Source organism: Gigantopelta aegis, chromosome 3 (assembly GCF_016097555.1).
Source record: "Gigantopelta aegis isolate Gae_Host chromosome 3, Gae_host_genome, whole genome shotgun sequence".
Lineage (NCBI taxonomy): Eukaryota > Metazoa > Mollusca > Gastropoda > Neomphalida > Peltospiridae > Gigantopelta > Gigantopelta aegis.
Window position 1 is genome coordinate 82,969,289 of NC_054701.1, and position 21,593 is coordinate 82,990,881.

Here is a 21,593-nt window from a genome sequence, read left to right on the forward strand (position 1 = left end):
GTGACACGTTCTTATTTTAATCGATCACATGACACGTATTCCAATATTTGATTGGATAGTCGTCACACATTCGTCAGGGAACGTTTTGGAAACGATCTCGTTGTTAAAATAGAAGTGACGTTGCATTATTGTTAGTTTCAGCAACATACAAGGAGGAGAAGGTTGTGTTAGACATCTGTCTTAGTTTGAACTGAATATTTCTTATTTAGTTTGTTATTCATTTGAAAATCAAGACCGATATGGAATCGGGAAACGATAAGAAACTGAAGAAAACCAGACGAGGAAAGAAAAGCGGGCGTAGATCGCGTGGTAGGTCTTGGTCAGAGGATTGTGGAAATGGCGCTCTTAACATACTGTGCAATCCGCCCAATTCTAAATCAATTCACGAACAGAGCGAAACACACGGGCTAGATATAACTCGGGTTAAGTTCCATTCACCGTATAATGTAAACGAACAAACGATAAAAGGCCACAATCGGAGATGCATTAGACCGAGATACAGCCCTAAGGCGCCCCACAATTCTACACAGTTCATTATGGAAGATCACGAATGTGAATATAATCACATAAGTGGGGGTCAGGGATTATCGGAATATCCAGACTTGTTAGATGATTTTTACTGCTGTAGAGATGAAGACCTGTCGAAAAAGAGTGAATCCGATTCAATGTATACCCCCAAACGTAAATGTCCGTCAGTTGCCAGTGTTGGCACCGAATCGAATGATTGTTCAGCAAATTCTGATTTAGAGATGTATGTTGAGAACCTTCAAATAGATAACACGTTTGTTTTTATGGCTAATGACTTTGAAAATTGCTACCACAATGCAAGAACTGAAGAACTTTCAAGCTTGTCGAGAGAAAATTTGGTTGAACAAATTATTGACATGGAGAACAAAGTTGTGGAACTTGAAAAAAATTTGTCAAATCAGAATTTAAACGAGAAGACTGAATCCCACACCAAAAAGTCAGATGTTATGTGTGATCTTTTAAAACAGTTACAGTCCCTTAGAAAAGAAAACCGTTCACTAAAACAGATGAAGATTGATGCTGGCATTTAATACATGTATACCATTTCAAACAAGATGTGCAATATCTTGAACATGTCCAGAAATAAACAGGAAGAGTCTAAAGGATTAAATAGGAACTGCATTAATTCTTGAAGTTTCCATGTTAGTTTTAAATTATTATAATTGATAAATCATAAATCGGCTAACTTAATTTAATCAATGTTTTCAAAGGCATTTCTATGACTTGATGATAACAAATTATAAAAAAGATTGCTTAAGATATGCTATTATTTAAAGTAAAAACTGAACAAAAAACAATGTAAAACATACACATTGTATGAAAGAATATTGAACATGTACTGTGTACATATCCCTCTTAATGTCTATACATACTGTATATATTAAAAAATACTTGTCCACAGATCCAAGTGTTGTAGCTTTCAAAAATCTGTATGAACGGTTTACAAGCATATTTAAACATTAAAATCAGAAAAACAATCTGGTCTACATGTTGTATGCAATTCATGTAATGTGTTCTGGTGCATATTTGTTTACATTATAAATTTGTATTTTGTAAATGGTTGATGTATTTGATTTATGTTAATTAGTGTGTTTTTTCTTTCAGTGGCACGAGGTCTGGGTGTTCACACTTTGTCCACATAGTGGACGGTCTTGATCATAGAATCAAAAGTGGACATCCCAAAGACCAGGTAACAAAACTAATATGTGATGCATGTGTTTGCACTTCATAATTGCAAACAAAAAGTGTGTTGTACATTATACATATGTGTATTTTCTTATTGTAAATCAGGGATGCATAGATTGAAACAATGATCATTTTGTTCATGTGTAGGTTGCATAGAAGCATTCATAACCAATTTGCCATTCGTGCAGAATGTTTACTGTACTGACCAACATCTTGCTGGTCTGCATTATTTGAAAATGGATTATGCAAATTCTCAATTTATGCAGCTCTGCCATCTGAAGAAACCATTGCCTTAAATGTGTGCACGTACAATACATGTATCATACATTTTATCTGGACCCCATTCCACAAAGTGATCTTAGCTCACCATAATCGCACATCTAAGGTGATTTTAGCACTAAGATTGCTTCGTGGAATGGGGCCCTGTACAGCAAATGAAAATGTACCAGTCTCCTGCAGGAACCAGTATAGTATTTTGTTTATTACAATATACTACTGGTACATGTTTTTGTAATATTAAAATTTCTTTAGCAAAACGTTCATTGACATACCAGAGATATTAATCTGCAACAGATTTAACCCAGGTTAAAACGGCCCATGTAGACCTACTGATTGAAAAGAAGCGAGGGTACATGTGTTGTGCTGGACACACTTTTAAGAACAATATTCATTTGCTGCAACTTTATCCACCCTTTTATAACTGGATGGTTTTAAAGTTTTATATCAATTATTGATGGGTAATTATTTATTTTTTGTTTCACAGCAGTGATGCTTAACGGGCACATGTCCTCTTCACATTCCTCGGTTTCGTCATCGGTGAAAACGTGATGGAATTATGTGACATCAGAATTGATGTAGCCAGGCGCCATCATAGTGATATATGATGACAACAAATGTGTGAAGGTACATGAGTTGTATGTACTTAACTACTGTAATTTACTGCATTCAGGTGTGCTTTAACATGGATACACAGACTATTAAGTTGTATATATTTTGACTAGAAACGAGGGAGATGTGTTCTCATTATGTAATGTTAAAGGATTTTGTTGGACAATAAATATTAGCAATTTTTTTTTTTTAAACTTGCTGAAATATATTTGGTAAACAGCAACCCTGGTCTGTTTCAGACCTTTGAAAGGAACGTTTTGATTTAAAAAATATTATCAGTGACAGTGATTCTCTGAATATACTGTTCCTTGCTTTGTGATATTTTGCCATACTAGTAATCTTAGAAGTCTTGTTCTAAAATACCAGTTCCAAGGTGATACGACTTGATCAAGGCTACCTCTGGTTGAGCAGGATATTTTGCCAAATTATAGATCTATTCAACCATAAAACTTGAAACCCCCCCCCATATTTTAACAAAGTATTAAAATATTACATAAAGTAAGAAAACGGCAGGATCTTTAATTTTTAAGTTATTTAATAAATCATCTACTAGTATATATAACAGTTAAATATATATATATGTTTTGTAAAGATAACTTTACAATGTCAAGCTTGAGTGATGTTTGTTGGGTTTGTACTTCAGTGCAACTTCATTCAAAATTGTCCTGCTGCCCGACTTTTTAATAAAGTATGCCTACTTCCGAATAATCCCATAAAGTTCCACTGCACATTAAAAAAAAATGTTTGATCTTCATCTTCGAGCTTCTGCAAGGTAAATGTTGAAGCAAGTGTCACTGTTTTGAAATAACTGATGAAACATTAAAGTAAATTTCTTCACAGTTTTACAGTCTCTGTGGACACAGATGAATCAACTGCTTGCCACTTTTTGGACTCCTCAAGAATGCTGATGCAGTGCTGCAATCTGTCTAGAGTTGACTGGGATGCTGTAGGGAAAGAAAAGAAAATCCTGTTTATTAAAAACTCCAAGAATATATAGTGTATGAGCAAATTATTGTTTTGAAACCATCACCAGAATGTTCATATTGATTTTTATGTCTCTGAAATTGTTTAAGTTTAACCATAATTAATAAAAATATGATCATGGATTTTTGAAGTTTAAAAATATTGATTGTAAGTTTGTACATTACAGAATATTTATGTTGTTTTAAATGGTTAAACTATTAAAATAATCAGTCTGAAAACACAGTACCTGACAACTACTTTTCACATTATCTTATCATATGAAAACACCTGTACTTGGGCCATGTATTTTATATGACAAAGATAATGTGAAATCTAGATGTTTGTACCCGACTTTTTAAGGTGTTCACATCTTGGGTTATCATGTATAAATTTAAGTGCCCAGTTGCATACTTTTAGGATAACACAAATTTTGCATTATTATTATTATTATACAAGAATGATTTTACAGCTTTCCATGTACTTGTTTTAACCAAAATAGTATGTGAAAGTACTTTACTATTCAAATATAATTGGCAGCACGCCTCTTCTCCATTTTGAGATACATTAATAAACCATCATTATTAAACACATGGGTATTTTAAATGCATTATATTGAACTTCAAACCAGACACTGGCTTAGGTGCACTATGTGCAATGATTGTTGTTGACTTCTCTTTGTATAAATAAATAAATAATTGTACCTATACTTTGTTGTTGATAATCTTTTGTTAGTGACTTCCCAAGTTTTTCTTTGACATCTTGATCCAAATTTGCATGGGACTGCCGTATTTGTTGTAGACCATTGAGGAGCTGTAATGTTATAAAATACTTGCAGCATAATTTATACAAATACGACAATTGAAATACTAGTATGCAGAGGTTCTAGTATACAGCTGTCCAAGGCCAGTAGTTTTTAGCTTCGTGCCAGTGCCAGTTATAAAGTGTAAACATTGAAAACACAAGTTCATTGTTTGGCGCCATTTTCTTTCTTGCAAAACTGTAACCAGTCTCTTATTAGTTTTAGGTAACATGTCGCTATTTAAATTATTAAATTGCAAAAAATACCTACATGGTGTGTGTGTGTGTGGGGGGGTTAAGCCTTAAACTGACTAATACATGTACACTTTATGCCAATACAGGATTTTTTTTTTTTTTTAGGGGGAGGTGTGAATAAATAAGTGACAAAATATTAATTTGTTTTTTTAATGTTAATTGTAATGAGATCCTTTTATAACTTTTAATAGGTAACTATAGGTAATTGTTTGCCTGTTTTTTTCTAAACAAACCATAACGTATGCCTAATGAGCCTATCTGTTGTGTAAATTTAAACATGATCTCAGTATGCAAAATGTACATTAAAAAGTCGATTATTTTAATTTACTAGCTTTTTGTTTTATCAAGTTAAACTTGGGCAAGTAACTTTTTCACCATGGCCAGTGAATTTTCAAATCCACTGGCACCATGGCAAGTGAAAAAAAAAAAAAATCTAGAACCCCTGGATTATGTATGGCATTAACATACTGTGATCAAATGACTTGTGAACGTGCATAAAATTTGGAATGTGATGATTTAACTAACGTCATGTTAGTGTCACATTCAGCAAATATTTCTTACCATTCTTCGATTGACAATTTGTTTTCTGGATGTGTCTTGAAACCAGTAAAATCTATTATGTGTGTATAATGAAAGTTAAAAGTTTGTTTTTGTTTAATGACACGAATGAAGCACGTTAATTAATGGTTATTGGATGTTAAATATTTAGTAATTTTGAAATAAAAAGAAAGAAAGAAATGTTTTATTTAACGACGCACTCAACACATTTTATTTACGGTTATATGGTGTCGGACATGGTTATGGACAACAATTTTTTTGTATCTCTTAAGTTCAAAGGACACAACAATAGTTTAGTACTGTAAAAATAATAGGTAAACCATAAAAGTCAAACTTTATCTATAACAATACATGATACAACTATACACAAACTTTCAGCTCAATATCTTGAGGCTTTGCGAAAAAAAAAAGTCTGGAAAAACTACATGCATGTGGGACAGATGGACAGACAGTTGGAAAGAAAGCTCCTTTAAAAAAATATCTTGGAAATTTTCTATTAAAAAGTGTGATTAATAACTTGAAAAAAAAATTGATTAATGGCATTACACCCTATGTTTTGTGTATACTTTAACATAAACCGTCCCATAATCATGAAAAAACCTTACAGCCACGAACTGCTGCAGTAAATTGTAGACTCTCTTGAAAGCAACACCCAGGTCTGTGAGGATGGGGGGTGTTTTGTTGCACCAGTGTCTCATTTCGTTCTCGTAGCAGTAGCTAAAACTGACTATCAGCTGAGACATGTCTGACAGCCGTATCTGGAGTGTCCGACTACTGTGGTCCAGTTGAGAATTCTCTTCTTCCGTTTGAAACTTAAACTGAAAGATCAGAAGTAAATTGGAAAACATAGTTCAACGGTTGGCCATTCTCATTCTCAACTTCTACATGTACTGGTATGTATGGAGACATTACAGGTACGCATGTTGTAGTTAACTTGGTTGAGACAGACCAGGGGTATTTTTTTAGTCAATTGAAAATTGATCAGCAACTACTGTTTAATGTTTTAAAATTGTGTATTGAATTGACGCGATACTGAACAAAATGCTCCCTGTAGATGCCTATGTGTTGTACCAAAAGCTACCCATTCCTTCTTTTCTTGGTGTTTTCATATTTGGATTTCTGTGTAAGCCAGCACAGTTTGAAAGTCCCATCCAGCTACCGTTAATTTATTAGGAACAAAACTCTGCCAACACCGGATGCTGTCTATTCTGGATACAAATTCAAGAACAAACGAAAGGCTTATGTAGTAATTGGCTGTGTCTACACCGGCACACAATCTCACCTCTACTGTCTGCCAGTGGTCACCTTTTAAACAATGATGGCAGTTCCCCAGTAATTGGGACACCAAAGTGTTGTGAAATAATCGTGCCTCTTCGAAGTCTTAATAACCAATGAACCTAAACTGGCATATTTTATCGGTCCCAAGTGAGTCCCACTGTACATTTATATACTACTTGTAGAACATCTACACATTTAAAGCAACCTATAATGTTTAAAGGGGACAGACACTAGTTTTTAAACACTGAGGCATATCTTTCACTATTGGAGCTGTTTATGATCGCTGAAATCAAACATTACTTATATTTTATTATTTAGATTATCCATTTCGTACAACCAAAGTGTTTCTGGTCATCCTGGTGTTTCTAATATCACAGAATGCATTTTTCATATTTTTAAAAACGCACATGTGTCTGAGAAATAACAGTTATGGAGTCGTGTTTGAGTTTATTTTTAAGGTTATTTCAACATCACAGACTCGTTTCACTCTGTTGTATCCAAATTTGTTACAGGTTTGTAAATTAACCAAACTTAGTGTCCATATTTATGGACTGAAACTAGAATCTAGGTGAAAAATATGCCTTAGTGTTTAAAAACTAGGGTCTGTCCCTTTAAAGAGATTGCAGAAATGTGTGATGTTAAAATGCATTTCTGTTTTTAACACACACACATGCCTGTACATGTTGAGAATCACAACACATTATTGCAGTTCTCAAATGCAGCAAATTACATTATAAAAAAGAGAGAAGAAATACACATTACAGCTAACAGCAAAAAACATGCACTTATTCTTAGGACACAGCTGAGAATGTCCAAGTATGAGTACGGTCCCTTTGTTGTTCATTACTTTGTACACCAGCAGTGTTGTAATTATTCAACATTTTGATGGTAAAAGAATGTAAACTCTGTGGTGAAAATTTTGACCATGGGACTCTGCAAGCCTTGTCCCAGGTTGAAATTTCCACCACCGAGGATGTACTTTTTCTATCCCATATGACCATATAAATTATGATGGAATCTTTTTCTCTCATTCATTCGGTAAATAAACCATTATTTTACATGAATAGACAAAGATGGCTAAACAAGTAACCTTTTTTTTGGGACCCTTTTTATACATAAACTACACTATCATATTTATTGTGTTTGTTTCATGTGTTAAATAAAATTTAACACTACAAATTAACAAAATAGCTTTTATAATGAAGGTTTTAAGAACAAAATATTAATTTAAAACGGTCTAATGACCACACGTCACCATCTCACATTAATATGACATCTTATATTACCAACAACGTCATGTCAAACCAGTGTGGGTGATATCCCATGTAGGATTAATAGAATCTATTAACGTTGTGAGGTATATATACGGCAATTCCAACCAGAGGGACAAAATGTTTTTTGTGCGGGCCCTAGGGTCGGACAGATTTTTCTAGCACCGTACAAGAGCTGGATGGCCCTGTCCAGTGGGCAAGAAAGAAATTTCTGACATAACTTTCTTTCATGGGATAGCTCTGTCCTATATACCCGAGGATGAGAGAACATATTTTCAACAATAGTTTCATTACCTGTAAGCAGACATCTGCCTAAACAAGGAACGTTTTTCTTTTTACTCCCCTTGATGGATGTACTTACATTTTTTTTCAGATCTTGTAAGATTTCCATCTGACGATCTACATCTTTTGCAACTTGATTGGCCATCTCTAATAATGTTGAAAGATCTACATCTGGAGGCCTGTATATTAAACAGATTTAGAATAATATAATGTTCTGTATCAAATATTCATTATAAATTTTATTTTATTATTAAAAAGTTTTCATTGGGCTTTAATTTAACTTAACCTTCTGACTACTGCATTCGCCCGACGTCATGCCAGTCGACATACTGTACACTGTATGCAGTGAATTCCCCAATTCCCGTCGTTCTGCACACGACACTCAGCGGAAAGACTTGTATAACAGGAAACAGAAGTCAATCGAGCTTCCTGTATCTTTAGTTGGCGTTTTTCTTTGGAAAACAACTTGTAATTTTGAGTTGAAAAAGTGGTTTTCGGCAAGTATTTTCGATTGACAACAATGGCAGCACATCAAGGTAATTTTTAGGGATTGATGGCTGATTGTGACAGCTAATTTGATAATAAACTTGATTGTTTTAACAACAACGAAAATCACCAAATATTGGGATATGGATCGTAGTTCGGTTTAAAAAAAAATTCTGGTCAGAAAACCAGTTATTGGCAATAATAGACTTAAATACTGGACAGCTGGTCATAAATGCCAGTATGTAAATGCGACTTTTTTTTTTTTTTTGCCTAATTTTAGTTAACATTAACTGATCTAAAATATCATAAAAATTATAAAAACCCATGAAAATAATATTTAACGATTTATATATGAACTTTATTTGATGTATTTATAAATTATTTAAGTGAATATATGTAAGTAAAATTTTTAAACTTGAGTGGGTACTCAACATGGTTTTTGTCAAAAATTAATCCAGTAGACTAAAGGTTAAATCTTTTTTAACTGAAGCTTTTTTAATTAGAAAAATCGAAATAGCCCATTTGAATAAATTCATAAAATTAAACCTCCTCAAATGAAAGAGTTTTGATTTATTGGTCCAAAGAACTTTTGCCAGGCTGCCTATATTCATACTTGTCCTTGGTGAATCCTTTCTTGGCCCAACTAACTTCTGCTTGCTTTTGTAAATCTGGGGGCAAGCGACTGAACCGCGTTTTAAACATTGTATGCATCTGATTCTGGTCTGCCAGCTGATCCACATACAGACAAGCATTGGTGAACTGTTCATTAAGACTTGATGATTGCCTATGTAGTATAAATATACGGAAAATTAAACAAAGGTAATTATACTGCATCAGCATAAGGAAGGGAGAGAGAGAGAGAGAGAGAGAGATTGGTATTGAGTTTATTACATTTACATTTAATCTTACTTGGTAATAAAGACAATTCTGATCATACAATAAAAAAATATTTTATTTAGTACACACTCACCCGAATGAGATCATGTTCCACGCCAGGAATAATATCATGTTTCTAGCCAAGACACCCAGCGTTCCGTCAGTTCCATAAAATTCAACCAACTTTCCATGTTATTTAATTAAACATTTGTTAATCGTAATTTAGAAAGGTGGTATGTAATATATACAGAACTACATACCAGTTGTTTTGTCATGTTATTTATTACACTCATTTATAGTGCGCAAGATTTATACCACTTGCGCACTATAAACGCGTGCAAATTTATAACATAGAAAAACAACTGGCGTGTAGCATCATTTCTTAATCCATACATTGTTGCTATAACACCAGACAGCTGATAAATACAACCACTTCTGCTGTCATACAACTGGTTAGCAACTGCTGAAATGGGATGAAATGGTTATTTTGGGGTTCAGGACTGCAATTTTGCCATCTGAATCAAATATTTGCATTTAAATACATTACTGGTAAGCTGTATTTTTCATTCTAGGTGAATGAAAAGCATTAAACTTAAAGTAATTATTCATATATCATGCAATATTAGAACTCTAAAAATATTTAACAGATACAAGGGGGAAAAAGAAAAAAGACATTTATACTTAGCCATACAGTAGTCTGTACGACCATTTTATACACAGCACATCCAGAATAAAATAAACCCACTAACCACCACACTCTATTAAAAAAACTACCCATGGACTACTATGGCTACTAATTTTCTTGCCCCAAGCAGTGCACCACAACTGGTCAAAGGCAGTGGTATGTGCTGCATTAGGAAAAATATAGCAGATTTCTTCTGATGACTGTCAGAATTACCAAATGTTTTACATCAATTGCCGCTGATTAATTAATCAATGTGCTCTAGCGGTGTCATTAAACAAAACAAAATTTAACTTTAATATGGCCACTAACAGTGTGTGAAGGTGAAACAATATTTGATTACGTTACGATTCCTGGACTGAATGACATGGTTTGATTTTCATCTGCGTTATCCATGATGGTCACCATGTCTAACAGCTGATCCATGAATGCCGCCTGTTTTGAAGTGGACGTTACTCCCTATAAAGACAAACAGAATTAGCTATTTCTCACAGGACATTTGTTACATGTAGATTACTAAACAAATGAAGGAAGTACCTGCTTATTTTTTTGCTATAAATCTGTATGTAAATGAAACATTTGATCATAGTATACTCTTCAAAAAAAGAAACGCAAAAGGGTACAAATGGGTTATAACTCCGATTTTATGTTTCCTACCGGTTCATGCTTTGTGAATATAAGGTCATTGCATGTCCCAAACACATTCCCACGGTTACATTCGATAAAACGCAGCTACTGTACAATAAAGTTCCAAAATGTGAATATTCGCAAAAATGCAGCCACGTGCAAACCATGTCACCACTGCACATGCGTTGTCTGCACGTGCAACATGAACACCGACAGTATAAAAGTGCAGGGTGTTCGCTTGCCTGGCCTCTGTATCCGGCCGACAGTTGACAATCCAGGACATGCCACGTCTCAGTGAACCGCAGAGAAACAATGCCATCGGCCGACTAGACGCAGGCGAATCCAGAACGGCCGTTGCCAGGGCATTCCATGTGTCCCCAAGCACCATCTCCAGACTGTGGGACCGTTACCAGCAACATGGATCAACACGTGACCTCCCTAGATCCGGTCGACCACGGGTCACTACCCCCGGGCAGGACCGCTACATCCGGGTACGCCACCTTCGGGAACGATTGACTACTGCCACCTCCACAGCCACAGCAATACCAGGTTTGCGCAGGATATCCGACCAGACCGTACGGAACCGCCTACGTGAGGTAGGAATTCGTGCCAGACGTCCAGTTCGAGGTGTCATCTTAACACCACAACACTGTCAACTCCGACTGCAGTGGTGCCAGATTCATCGACAATGGCCTCAACTGCGATGGAGACAGGTGTGGTTCAGTGACGAGTCCCGATTTCTGCTCCGACGTCATGATGGAAGATGTCGCGTGTATAGGCGTCGTGGTGAACGTTATGCGGCAAACTGCGTGCAGGAAGTAGACAGATTCGGCGGGGGTAGTGTCATGGTGTGGGCAGCCATCTCACACACTGGCAGAACTGACCTGGTCCACGTGCAGGGCAAACTGAATGCACAGGGCTACATTGACCAGATCCTCCGGCCACACATCGTTCCAGTTATGGCCAACGCCAACGCAGTGTTCCAACATGACAACGCCAGGCCTCACACAGCACGTCTCACAACGGCTTTCCTACAGAACAACAACATTAATGTCCTTCCTTGGCCATCGACATCACCGGATTTGAACCCAATTGAGCATCTATGGGACGAGTTGGACCGACGCCTCCGACAGCGACAACCACAGCCCCAGACCCTGCCCGAGCTGGCAGCAGCCTTGCAGGCCGAGTGGGCCACCATCCCCCGAGAGGTCATCCGTACTCTGGTTGCTTCAATGGGCAGGCGGTGCCAGGCAGTTGTCAACACACGCGGAGGCCACACCCGGTACTGACTCCAGATGACCTTGACCTTGGTGGTGTGTCCTATCACTTACTCACAATGGACTAGAGTGAATTGTGAACAATCCTGCAACATTTGGTAATTATCGGACTCACCATTCAATAATTAAATCAATTCTCCAAATGTTACGACAATGTGGTTTTGCGTTTCTTCTTTTGAAGAGTATAGTTTGTTTGGGTCTAAAGGACTAATCAGAAATTAGCAAAAATATAAACTTTAAATATGTGAATATGGGGGAAATGTCAATGATATTGATTAGAGGAGTGGTTAATTCGAAAAGAAATAGTATTAGCAATTACCATAATGTTCATCCAAAGCATTTTCAATAAAAAAGACATGGAAATGGAATAAAAAAAATTATCATTCAATATTAATATTTCATAATGACACAACAAAATTCAAAGACTGTGCAGGAATGGAAAATGGCATTTGCAAATGCTATGACTTTACATGATCTACATGAAACTTGTAACATGTATCTGCCAAGTTATTTGATTACATGGGAGTGGGATGAAGTCACATTTTCCTCCTGCATATTATATGTCAAAATGGCAGTTTTAAAAAGTTAATTTTTAAGAAATAGAATGGATAATGCTAATGTGCAGATAAAAATAATTTCTCACCCTGATGAGATCGACATCATTGTATTTACAGAGACCCAAGGTACTGGCCACAAACAGAAGTCCTAGAAATAACAAATATGTAATGTAATGCTTGTCATTTTAATGATGAGTACATTTTTTTTTTTTTTACAAAAAGTGAAAGTTTGTTTTGTTTAATGCCACCACTAGAGAACACAGATTTATTAATCATCCGCTATTGGATGTCAAACATTTGTTAGTTCTGACAGTGTTAGAAAACCTGCTAACCACTTTTTGCCATTAGTAGCAAAGGATTTTTTATATGCACCATCCCAGACAGGATAGCACATACCATGGCTTTTGATATACCAGTTGTGGTGCACTGGCTAGAATGAGAAATAGCCCAATGAGCCCACTGACGGGCATTGATCTCAGATCAACCATGCATCAGGTGAGCACTTTTAACACTCGGCTACATCCCAGCTGTATAAATGGGCGTAGTCGGTTGAGCACTCGCCCAAGTGCTTGCGCTGCAGGATCGAACCACCTTGGTGGATCCATTCAACTGAGTTTTTTCTCGTTCCAACCAGTGCACAACTGGTCAACGGCCATGGTATGTATTTTCCTGTCTGTGGGAAAATGCATATAAAAGCTCTCTTGGAGCATTAGGAAAAATGTAGCAGGTTTCCTCTGACGACGTGTCAGAATGTTTGACATCTTGCTTGAAGTTTAAACTTTCAGAAGCAAAGACTGCTTCCTTCTCCACAAAATGAATTTTTAGTCGTGATTAAACTTCAAAAAATAGTGTCACATTTTATTCAGACTGAGGAACTTACTTTGAATTCTAGAATCCTTTTGAGATTCAATAGGTGTGTAGCTAGGATCAAGAATTTCATCTAAACGACCATCAAATCTGAACAAATAAATAAAACTGAGATCACTGAACATTGCACGTATGTGACTATAGAGTTCCTACCTTAAGTCAGTAAGAACACATAACATGTATCTGAAACAAGCCCAGGGATGGTGATTATAAAACAACACTTGTCTAGTCTAGACTCAAACTGGGCTTGTTCTGGGTGAGCAGAAGACGTCTCCAAATTATCAACGGAAATTAAAAAATTGCTGAAACTAGTTATTTTCAAACAAAATATAAATTAAAATAAAATGTTCCTATAGTTTTTTAAAGGGACATTCCTGAGTTTGCTACATAGTACGATTTTTCTGACCAATAAAATATTTCTACGATTAAACTTACATATATTTTCTTGTTTAGAATATTAGTGTCTGTATATTTAATGTCTTTCTGGTTGTCTTAATATTTGTAAGAAGCCCAAACTGGATTTTGTTTTCAAATAATTTTGTACGTACAAAAAAAAAAATATTTTAGGAAATAAAATGAAATTTAACCTAGTACAAATATTAGAACAATCATAAACACGTTTAATATACAGCCACTATAGCCTGCTATTTCTCCTCACTCCAGCAAAACAAACTTTAAACTTTAAGAGCCCTCCTCATAAAAAATAAAATCTCTGTCAAGATCAACATGTATTTATGTACATATGTACTAAATATGTGAAAACTGACTTGACAAACAGCCACTGTAGTAATCGGATTCTTGGTTCTCCAGGTTTGAAGAGTGGTTCGAGAATCCACGACGCATCAACACCTTCAGTGTAGGGACAGCCGAGCAGCTACAAACAACAATATCAATCATAAAATACAAATTATATAACAAATTGGACAGGATAACAGGAAAAAACCAACAAAAAAAAACCCCTACTTTTTGCAGACCTCTTTTGCTTTTGTCTCGATTTTTCTGAAATAAAGAAATGCTTTATTTAACGACACATTCAACACATTTTATTTACGGTTATATGGCATCAGATATATGGTTAAGGACCACACAGATTTTGAGAGGAAAGCCGCTGTCACCACTTCATGGGCTACTCTTTCCGATTAGCAGCAAGGGATCTTTTATTTGCACTTCCCACAGGTAGGATAGCACAAACCATGGCCTTTGTTGAACCAGTTATGGAACACTGGTCGGTGCAAGTGGTTTACACCTACCCATTGAGCCTTGCAGAGCACTCACTCGGGGTTTGGAGTCGGTATGTGGATGAAAAATCCCATGCCTCGACTGGGATCCGAATCCAGTACCTACCAGCCTGTAGACCGATGGCTTAACCACGACACCACCGAGGCTGGTCAATTTTTCTGAATATAAGTATTATGACATATTTTATAAATTAGTTGTAATACAGATTCAGACAAAAGCTGTTAAAAATACTAGTAAAATTATGTAATGGTAAGCTATTGAGATTTGAAGCTCCTGGAATGGCCAAAGAGTTTGTGTTTGTATAATAATTGTTGGGTTTTTTAAGACTTTTTTGTTGACTACAAGATTGAAATGGCTGACACCCCCCCCCCCCCCCCCCCCCCCCCCCCCCCAGTAGCACTGTATTTAAAGACTTGCAAAGTATTATACAAAGCAATACATTCATGACTCAGTTGGTTTGGAGATTTACATAACAGGCTTGTTTCCTTTGACGTTGAGAGTGCTGACAGGTTACAGAGATTATTTCTTCAAAGTGTGGGGATAAAAACAAACAAAAACAGAGTGGCGCACAAAAATAAATGGTGGTGGTGGTGAAAACATGCAAACGGGGAGTGGACAGCACCCCCTAAAATGGATGAGAGAACACTGCCAGAAGACACTGATGTGCCCACTTTTTGATATTACAGTCATTTCATACCATGACAATATTAAATAGTAAAGTCCACAAATAAATTAAAAAATCAGTTATAGATGAACCAGTGTGTATTATGTCTGTGGGATAGTACATATATTAGGCTATAAAATATCCCTTGCTACTAATTGAAAAAGAGTAGCCTATTGGAATGGCGACAGTGAGTTTCCTCTCATTAATCTCTTAGACTACAGTCCTTAACCCAATGTCCAATGCCATATAACCAGCATTAAATTGTGTTAAATGAATATATATCCCGTTAAATAAAATAAAAAAATCTTTCTTTCTTTTTTCAGTTGTAGATAAGTGTTGTTTGCATCATGTGGAGGTTTGTAATGTGACATTATTTTGTACATGTAAATGTGGCAAGACTTGTATATTCCACCCAACCATCCAACAGATTTTAGAAATATTTTTGGAGTTAGTTAATACACCTACACATGTAAGTACTATGTAGTCTACAGTATTTAATGCAACATTGAGTTGATTACATTAATTCAATATTCAAAAGGGGTAAAATACTAAATTATTTTCATGAAAGGCACCACCAATCTAAATTGTAATGTCACATCGGACATATACATTTTTATATTATGATATCAAATAAAAGTTATATTATGGTACTGAATGACTATGGTACGAAATTAATTTTTACAACGGTATGAAATGACCAACTTACATACATGTAAGTACCATATGAAATAACCATGTGGCATATATATAAACTGGGAACATTTTGTTTTCAAAATCTTGATTAGCCATATTTCTAGTCAATATAAATTGGTTAGCAACTACTGTTTAATGTTTTAAACTTGTGTGGCGATATCTGAAACATGCGTAGCAAATTACGTAGGGTCTCCACGAGTACTCAGGCATGGGTCGAGTCTAGAAAAACTTGAGTCCATTCACAGGACTCTAGCAGTGTTTCTGCCAGAAAGAAATGTTTGGGTATGGCACTATGAAATTGAATATTTACAATGTGTACTGAATGAATAGTGGGTATGGGGGGCCTCCCCCATAAAGAAAATGGGTTAGGTTTAGGATTAGGGTTAAGAAAAGCATACAGTGATGATAAAGAGTAATTATTTTTGTCAAAAGGTCAACTTAAAAAATAAAAAAACCACTGTCTAGTACCCATACAAAGTGGAATATTATACAATGAACAACTATAATACAATGGACAATGTAGGACAATAATTTCAGCAGTAGATAATCAACGATATAAGTTACACAATAATTATATCATCATGCGCTAGTTTCTCTTTTTAAACTGGCCGTACATCTGTCATAACACTTCTAAATGCAATACAATGACATGATTTGGCATCCATGTTCAGCGTGCATAATGCTATTTTACTTTATTCCTTAATCCTCATTATCATCTAGTGTAAGTGTCGGGTACTTGGGTCCAGGTTGAGTACTCTAGTCCAATATTTCATTAATAATCATGACATGATACTGAACAAAATGTTCCCCGACAAATTGACCAGCAACCTATATGTACAACATATGATAGGAATTATGCAAATATAATTCACCTAACCGAATAATCAGTTGTCAGCCTCAGTGGTGTTGTGGTTAAGCAATCAGACATACGGCTGGTAGGTACTGGGTTCACATCCCTGGAAACTGGCTGCCACCCAGAGCGAGTTTTAACGACTCAATGGGTAGGTATAAGACCACTACACCCTCTTCTCTCTCACCAACCACTAACAACTAACCAAGTGTCCTGGACAGACAGCCCAGATAGTTGAGATGTGTGCCCAGGACAGCGTGCTTAAAACTTAATTGGATACAAGCACGGCTGTAAGTTGAAATGAAATGTGTTAAATGTTTCAATATTATCAGTCTTTATTTTGAACTGGGTCAAATTTAACATGGATTTCAGTGGAAGATGACATATATGTAGTGAGATATACAAATAAAAGCGTTCCCAGGGAAGATTTTGTTCATATCGCGTCGCGATTCGCTACGCAAGTTTTAGAGATCGCTACACAATTGTAAAACATTAAACAGTAGTTGCTCATCAAAATAAATGAATGAATATTTAACGACACCCCAGCATGAAAAATACATCAGCTATTGGGTGTCACTATGGTAAAAGCAAAACATTAAATGTTGAATCACATCAATATAAAAATTCAAGATTTAAATAAAAACACAGTGTAAAGGACTGTGCAAAAATACAAATATCACAGATAGATAAAATTAAAATTTACAATATAAGTCAGTATCACGTAAAAATTATAAAACTAATTCTGGATGGAATCGAAATGATTCCATCACATTTCTCTGACCAAAAATATCTTTTCTACTTTCTTCGAGATGAGGACACTCCACCAAAATGTGGTGTACCATCAGAGTACACTGACAGAGCTCACACTGAGGTGGAGGATCCTTCTTCAAAATAAATGAATGGGTCAAGTAAGTATGACCGATGCGAGCACGACACAAGACTATTTTATCCTTCCTGCACTGTCTATAGGAGGACTGCCACTCTCCCAAGACTGGCTTGATAGCATTAAGCTTGTTTGCAACCGCACCATCCCAATCACATTGCCAATTCGAAAAGATAAATTGGTTGATACAATGTACTATGTTTAAAATCAGTATACGGTACACCACCCTGGCATGAGGCAAATCCAAAGCAGACTTGGCAGCAGAATCTGCCTTTTCATTACCCCTGATGCCAACATGGCTGGGCACCCCCAAAAATACAGTATGTTTATTGGCAATAGATAAAAAGACACACTTTCGTATCACCATCCCAATTAAGGGATGGTCCAGCTTCATACTGCACAAAGCTTGAAGACACGAAGTGTGTTGGATGCAATTGAATCTTTGATTTCTTCTAAGGCTTTAATGACTGCCCAAACTTTAGCACTAAAGATCGATGCTAAGTCAGGCAGTCGCATGGAAATGATAGTGTCTGATGGAAAGACTGTAGAACAAGCCACAGAATTCCCATCCCGTGATCCATCTGTATACACAGGAATGTAATCACAATACTTGTCTTGGATTTCCATGAAAAACTGTTTATAAATAACAGCACTGTGCGATCTGTCGTCAGATGCACCAGTTAAAACACAATTTTAGGTGGTGTAATACTAGGTATGACAAAGTTTGACGTCACTTTGCACTGCATATCTGACACCAGCTTAAATGACTCACTTTTCAACACACATATTACAGCTTCCCAATGAAATACAATGATATTAAATAGATGTACATACACAGCGTTTTATCGTCTTTCAAACAGATATAATTATTTAATTTATAATTCGGTTAAAACTACACCAATAACGATTTTCAAGAGAGCTCTGTCAATGACGGCGCGGACATTTTTACAGCTAATAGGGTCACATGATAATTTTGTCTTAACGCGGAGTCTGACGTCAATGGCTTCTTTTAGAAGTGTTTTGAGGCATTTAAGACGTGGCTCATTATAGAGAAAGGTCGATTTTGTCACTGATAACGAAATGTGATATTTTAAATGTACTTTGAAAAACACTGAACTTCAAATGGATTTTGAATATATTTCTATACTTCGGCACATCGAGTTCACATGTTCAGTTGTTAAATTGAACCTATTTCTATGTTTTCTTTGAAGTTTCAAGTCATTTCACCCTAGCGCATTTTAGCGTAAGGCGTCCTAACTGGGGTTGTCTCAGCAGTCATGGCGGCAGCCATTTTATCAATCCCATAATGCATCACTTCAAGGTGGCACTGCCTAGTGTGTTACATGTGTTTTAGTTTTTAAAAATAAATATGTTGCTGAAATTGCGTTTTGTTATAACTGACCGTGTGTCAAATATCGGAGGTGAATCTAGCCCAAATACATTATGGCTAGCGAGCTCTCACCCACAATTACATTGTTTTGGTTGTTACTTGCATGGAAATTGTCTTTTTTTTTTTTTAAAGCTGCAATCTCGCCTCACATTAATTAGCATAACTTAATAGAAACACACCTACAGTTTTTATAAAGAATTGTGTGTGACAGAAACACAATTTTAATAGTTAAATAAATTTTTTTAAAGATATTTTAGGTAATATTCCGATCAGCACACAGTACCCTCCCCCACGTGCTATATTGCATGTTCTTTTTTAATGTATTTTCCAGGGAAACATGAGCCCACCCCTACCCCAACACACACACCAAAACCTTTGCTAGCCAGTCTTGACCTCTACACAATTTCCTGCACAGGCGCCTGTTTTACAAAATATTTCATTTCAATGCTTCAAATTAATTTTATATGTACATTAAATTGTATTATAAACATGCTAAATTGCAAATTTTGTTGTAATAACAGCAAAAATAATTTATCCTAAAAACATCGACCTAGTAACTGTAACATTAGTATTTGTATAAACATGTTTATAATGTTGGTCTTGCATGTTGATTTTTCAAGATAGGTAGGGCCTAGATGTCCAACATGTTAGAATGAAGACATTGTTGTACACATGATTGTAAGCATAACTGGCAGGCAAATCAAAATAAACAACCATAAATAAAACAAAAACAAATAGCCCAATCCACCCCCACCCCCAAACCACCCCAGTAACAACACCAACCCCACAATAAAATACAAAATACTCCTCCCCATCGGCAAACACACACACGTCCCCCCCCGCCCCGCCCAAAACACAACAAGAATAAAAACAAACATATAACCCAGACGAACAAGCACATTTTCTATCTATATTTACAGTGGCATGCAATAATCACATTTGTATTATTATTATTATTATTATCAAGACCTCCCCCACCAAATCACCACCCTCAAAAAACGTCACGTCACCCACCCACCCCTCAACATTTTTTTTTTCGAAATATTTTCACTATCATTAATCACATTTGTATTATCATCATTTAAAAATATATCTTTTTCAGCCTTTTATGTATTTTTTGTTACTCAGCTTAAATCAAGAACTCCCCCACCAAAAAACCCAAAACAAAACCCACCACCAACACCCCCAAAAGACCCGTCACCCCCTCCCTCCACCACCAACTTTATTTTTCTTCAAAATATTTTCACTATCATTAAATAAGACTGTTTTACCCTATTGTATTAGTCCCTGCCACTAGCTTTCGTCACGTGCTCATTCAATCGCCCATGTGCACTGCCTTTATTTTTGTTTTATGTAATATTGTTTCACTATTTATGCATAATAGAAGTTGATAATGAATGGGGTATCGTTGCATTGTCCTGATAGGCTAACTAAATACATTAAGTTGTGAAAACAACAATGTCGCTTTGTATTTCTTATTTTCTGATTTTACGTTTATAACGATGTTAGGGTTCATGGTTACATTGTAACATTATAATGGTATAGGTTACCATTTTCCAGTGGCTTCAAAAAAACTATTACATATTACAGAATAATATTTGGCGTGTTTCAGATCGATTTTAAAGTGAAATATACACATGGTGATTAGTAGTCGAGTTTAACCGGCAAGTTTAGAAAAACTATTCAAATTTGGCAGACATATTTCACAGCACGCCAAACTTCAAAGGGCTATAACTTTCTAACCGCTAAATATTTTTCCGTCCGGTTTTCAATAAGTTACATTTTTTGGTACATAATTTTGCTTGAAATAAAGTTTGACCACATATTTATTTTTAAATTTTTCGTTGTTCTACCTTGTAATACGCCAAGGTGGTAAAACAAAATATGAAGGAGTTTCCAGAGTGTCAGTTAAATCAATGTTGGAAAGCGACAAAAACTGCTTAATGCAAAGACCAAATGTACAAATAGCATTTGGCCTTGCATCAGACAACTTCATATATTTGTTGTCAAACACTGCATTAAGTGTAGGATGTGTTGGTAAAGATTTGATCTTGGTACCGTCCTGCAGAGAAACCTTTGCACGTCTAGAACCCAAACAAGGTTCGTGTGCATCAACGTACAAGCTCTCTACGGGAGATGTTGCTAATCAATTTTCAATTGATTAGAAATATTGCTAACCAAGATTTTGAAAACAAAAAGTTCCCTGGAAGTTCCGTATTTACCGAACCAGTCTAATAACACGACTTTCGATACAGGTGACAGGTGTACATTTGTCATGATTTGACGATTTCGGATTTGTCATGTTTGAACATGAATCAAGGCATCGTTTATTAATAAATCTTACAGTTCAGATGTTATGACACATACGAAATTGTATTTTTCCTAGTTAGCAACTACTATATTGTATCTTGTGTCTACTTTACAAAACTAACATCCAGTCGTTCTTTAAAACTCTTCGCAAGGCGTACATTCTTCGAACTAGCCGCCATTTGTCGG

The 21,593-nt window shown here is 35.9% G+C and overlaps 1 protein-coding gene and 1 long non-coding RNA gene across 3 annotated transcripts; one reads left to right on the forward strand and one right to left on the reverse strand.

Annotated features, from left to right (window-relative positions):
- Positions 1–70: 70 nt before the first annotated feature.
- On the forward strand, positions 71–4,270 carry LOC121369188. 2 transcript variants are annotated; one of them, XR_005957575.1, is made up of 4 exons: positions 71–309; positions 1,633–1,717; positions 2,477–2,616; positions 3,442–4,270. It is a non-coding gene; the product is annotated as an uncharacterized LOC121369188 (long non-coding RNA). The 2 variants fall into 2 exon arrangements; XR_005957576.1 differs by lacking the exon at positions 71–309 and adding an exon at positions 1,113–1,169.
- LOC121369187 lies at positions 3,119–21,593 on the reverse strand. The gene is made up of 10 exons (XM_041494104.1): positions 21,530–21,593; positions 14,146–14,252; positions 13,392–13,468; positions 12,598–12,659; positions 10,394–10,509; positions 9,106–9,276; positions 8,086–8,185; positions 5,781–5,993; positions 4,266–4,374; positions 3,119–3,545 (listed from the first exon to the last, which is right to left on the reverse strand). The coding sequence occupies exons 1-10, from the start codon at positions 21,584–21,586 to the stop codon at positions 3,436–3,438; spliced, it is 1,122 nt and encodes a 373-aa protein (XP_041350038.1). The 5' UTR covers positions 21,587–21,593; the 3' UTR covers positions 3,119–3,435.

Excerpts from the sequence above, each read along its gene's own strand:
- LOC121369187 (XM_041494104.1), bottom strand. The coding sequence starts at position 21,586 with ATGGCGGCTAGTTCGAAGAATGTACGCCTTGCGAAGAGTTTTAAAGAA. Across the intron at positions 8,186-9,105 it reads AAAGGATTCACCAAGGACAA|GCCTCCAGATGTAGATCTTT; the intron begins GTATGAATATAG and ends TTTAATATACAG. Across the intron at positions 4,375-5,780 it reads TACTGCAGCAGTTCGTGGCT|CTCCTCAATGGTCTACAACA; the intron begins GTAAGGTTTTTT and ends ATAACATTACAG.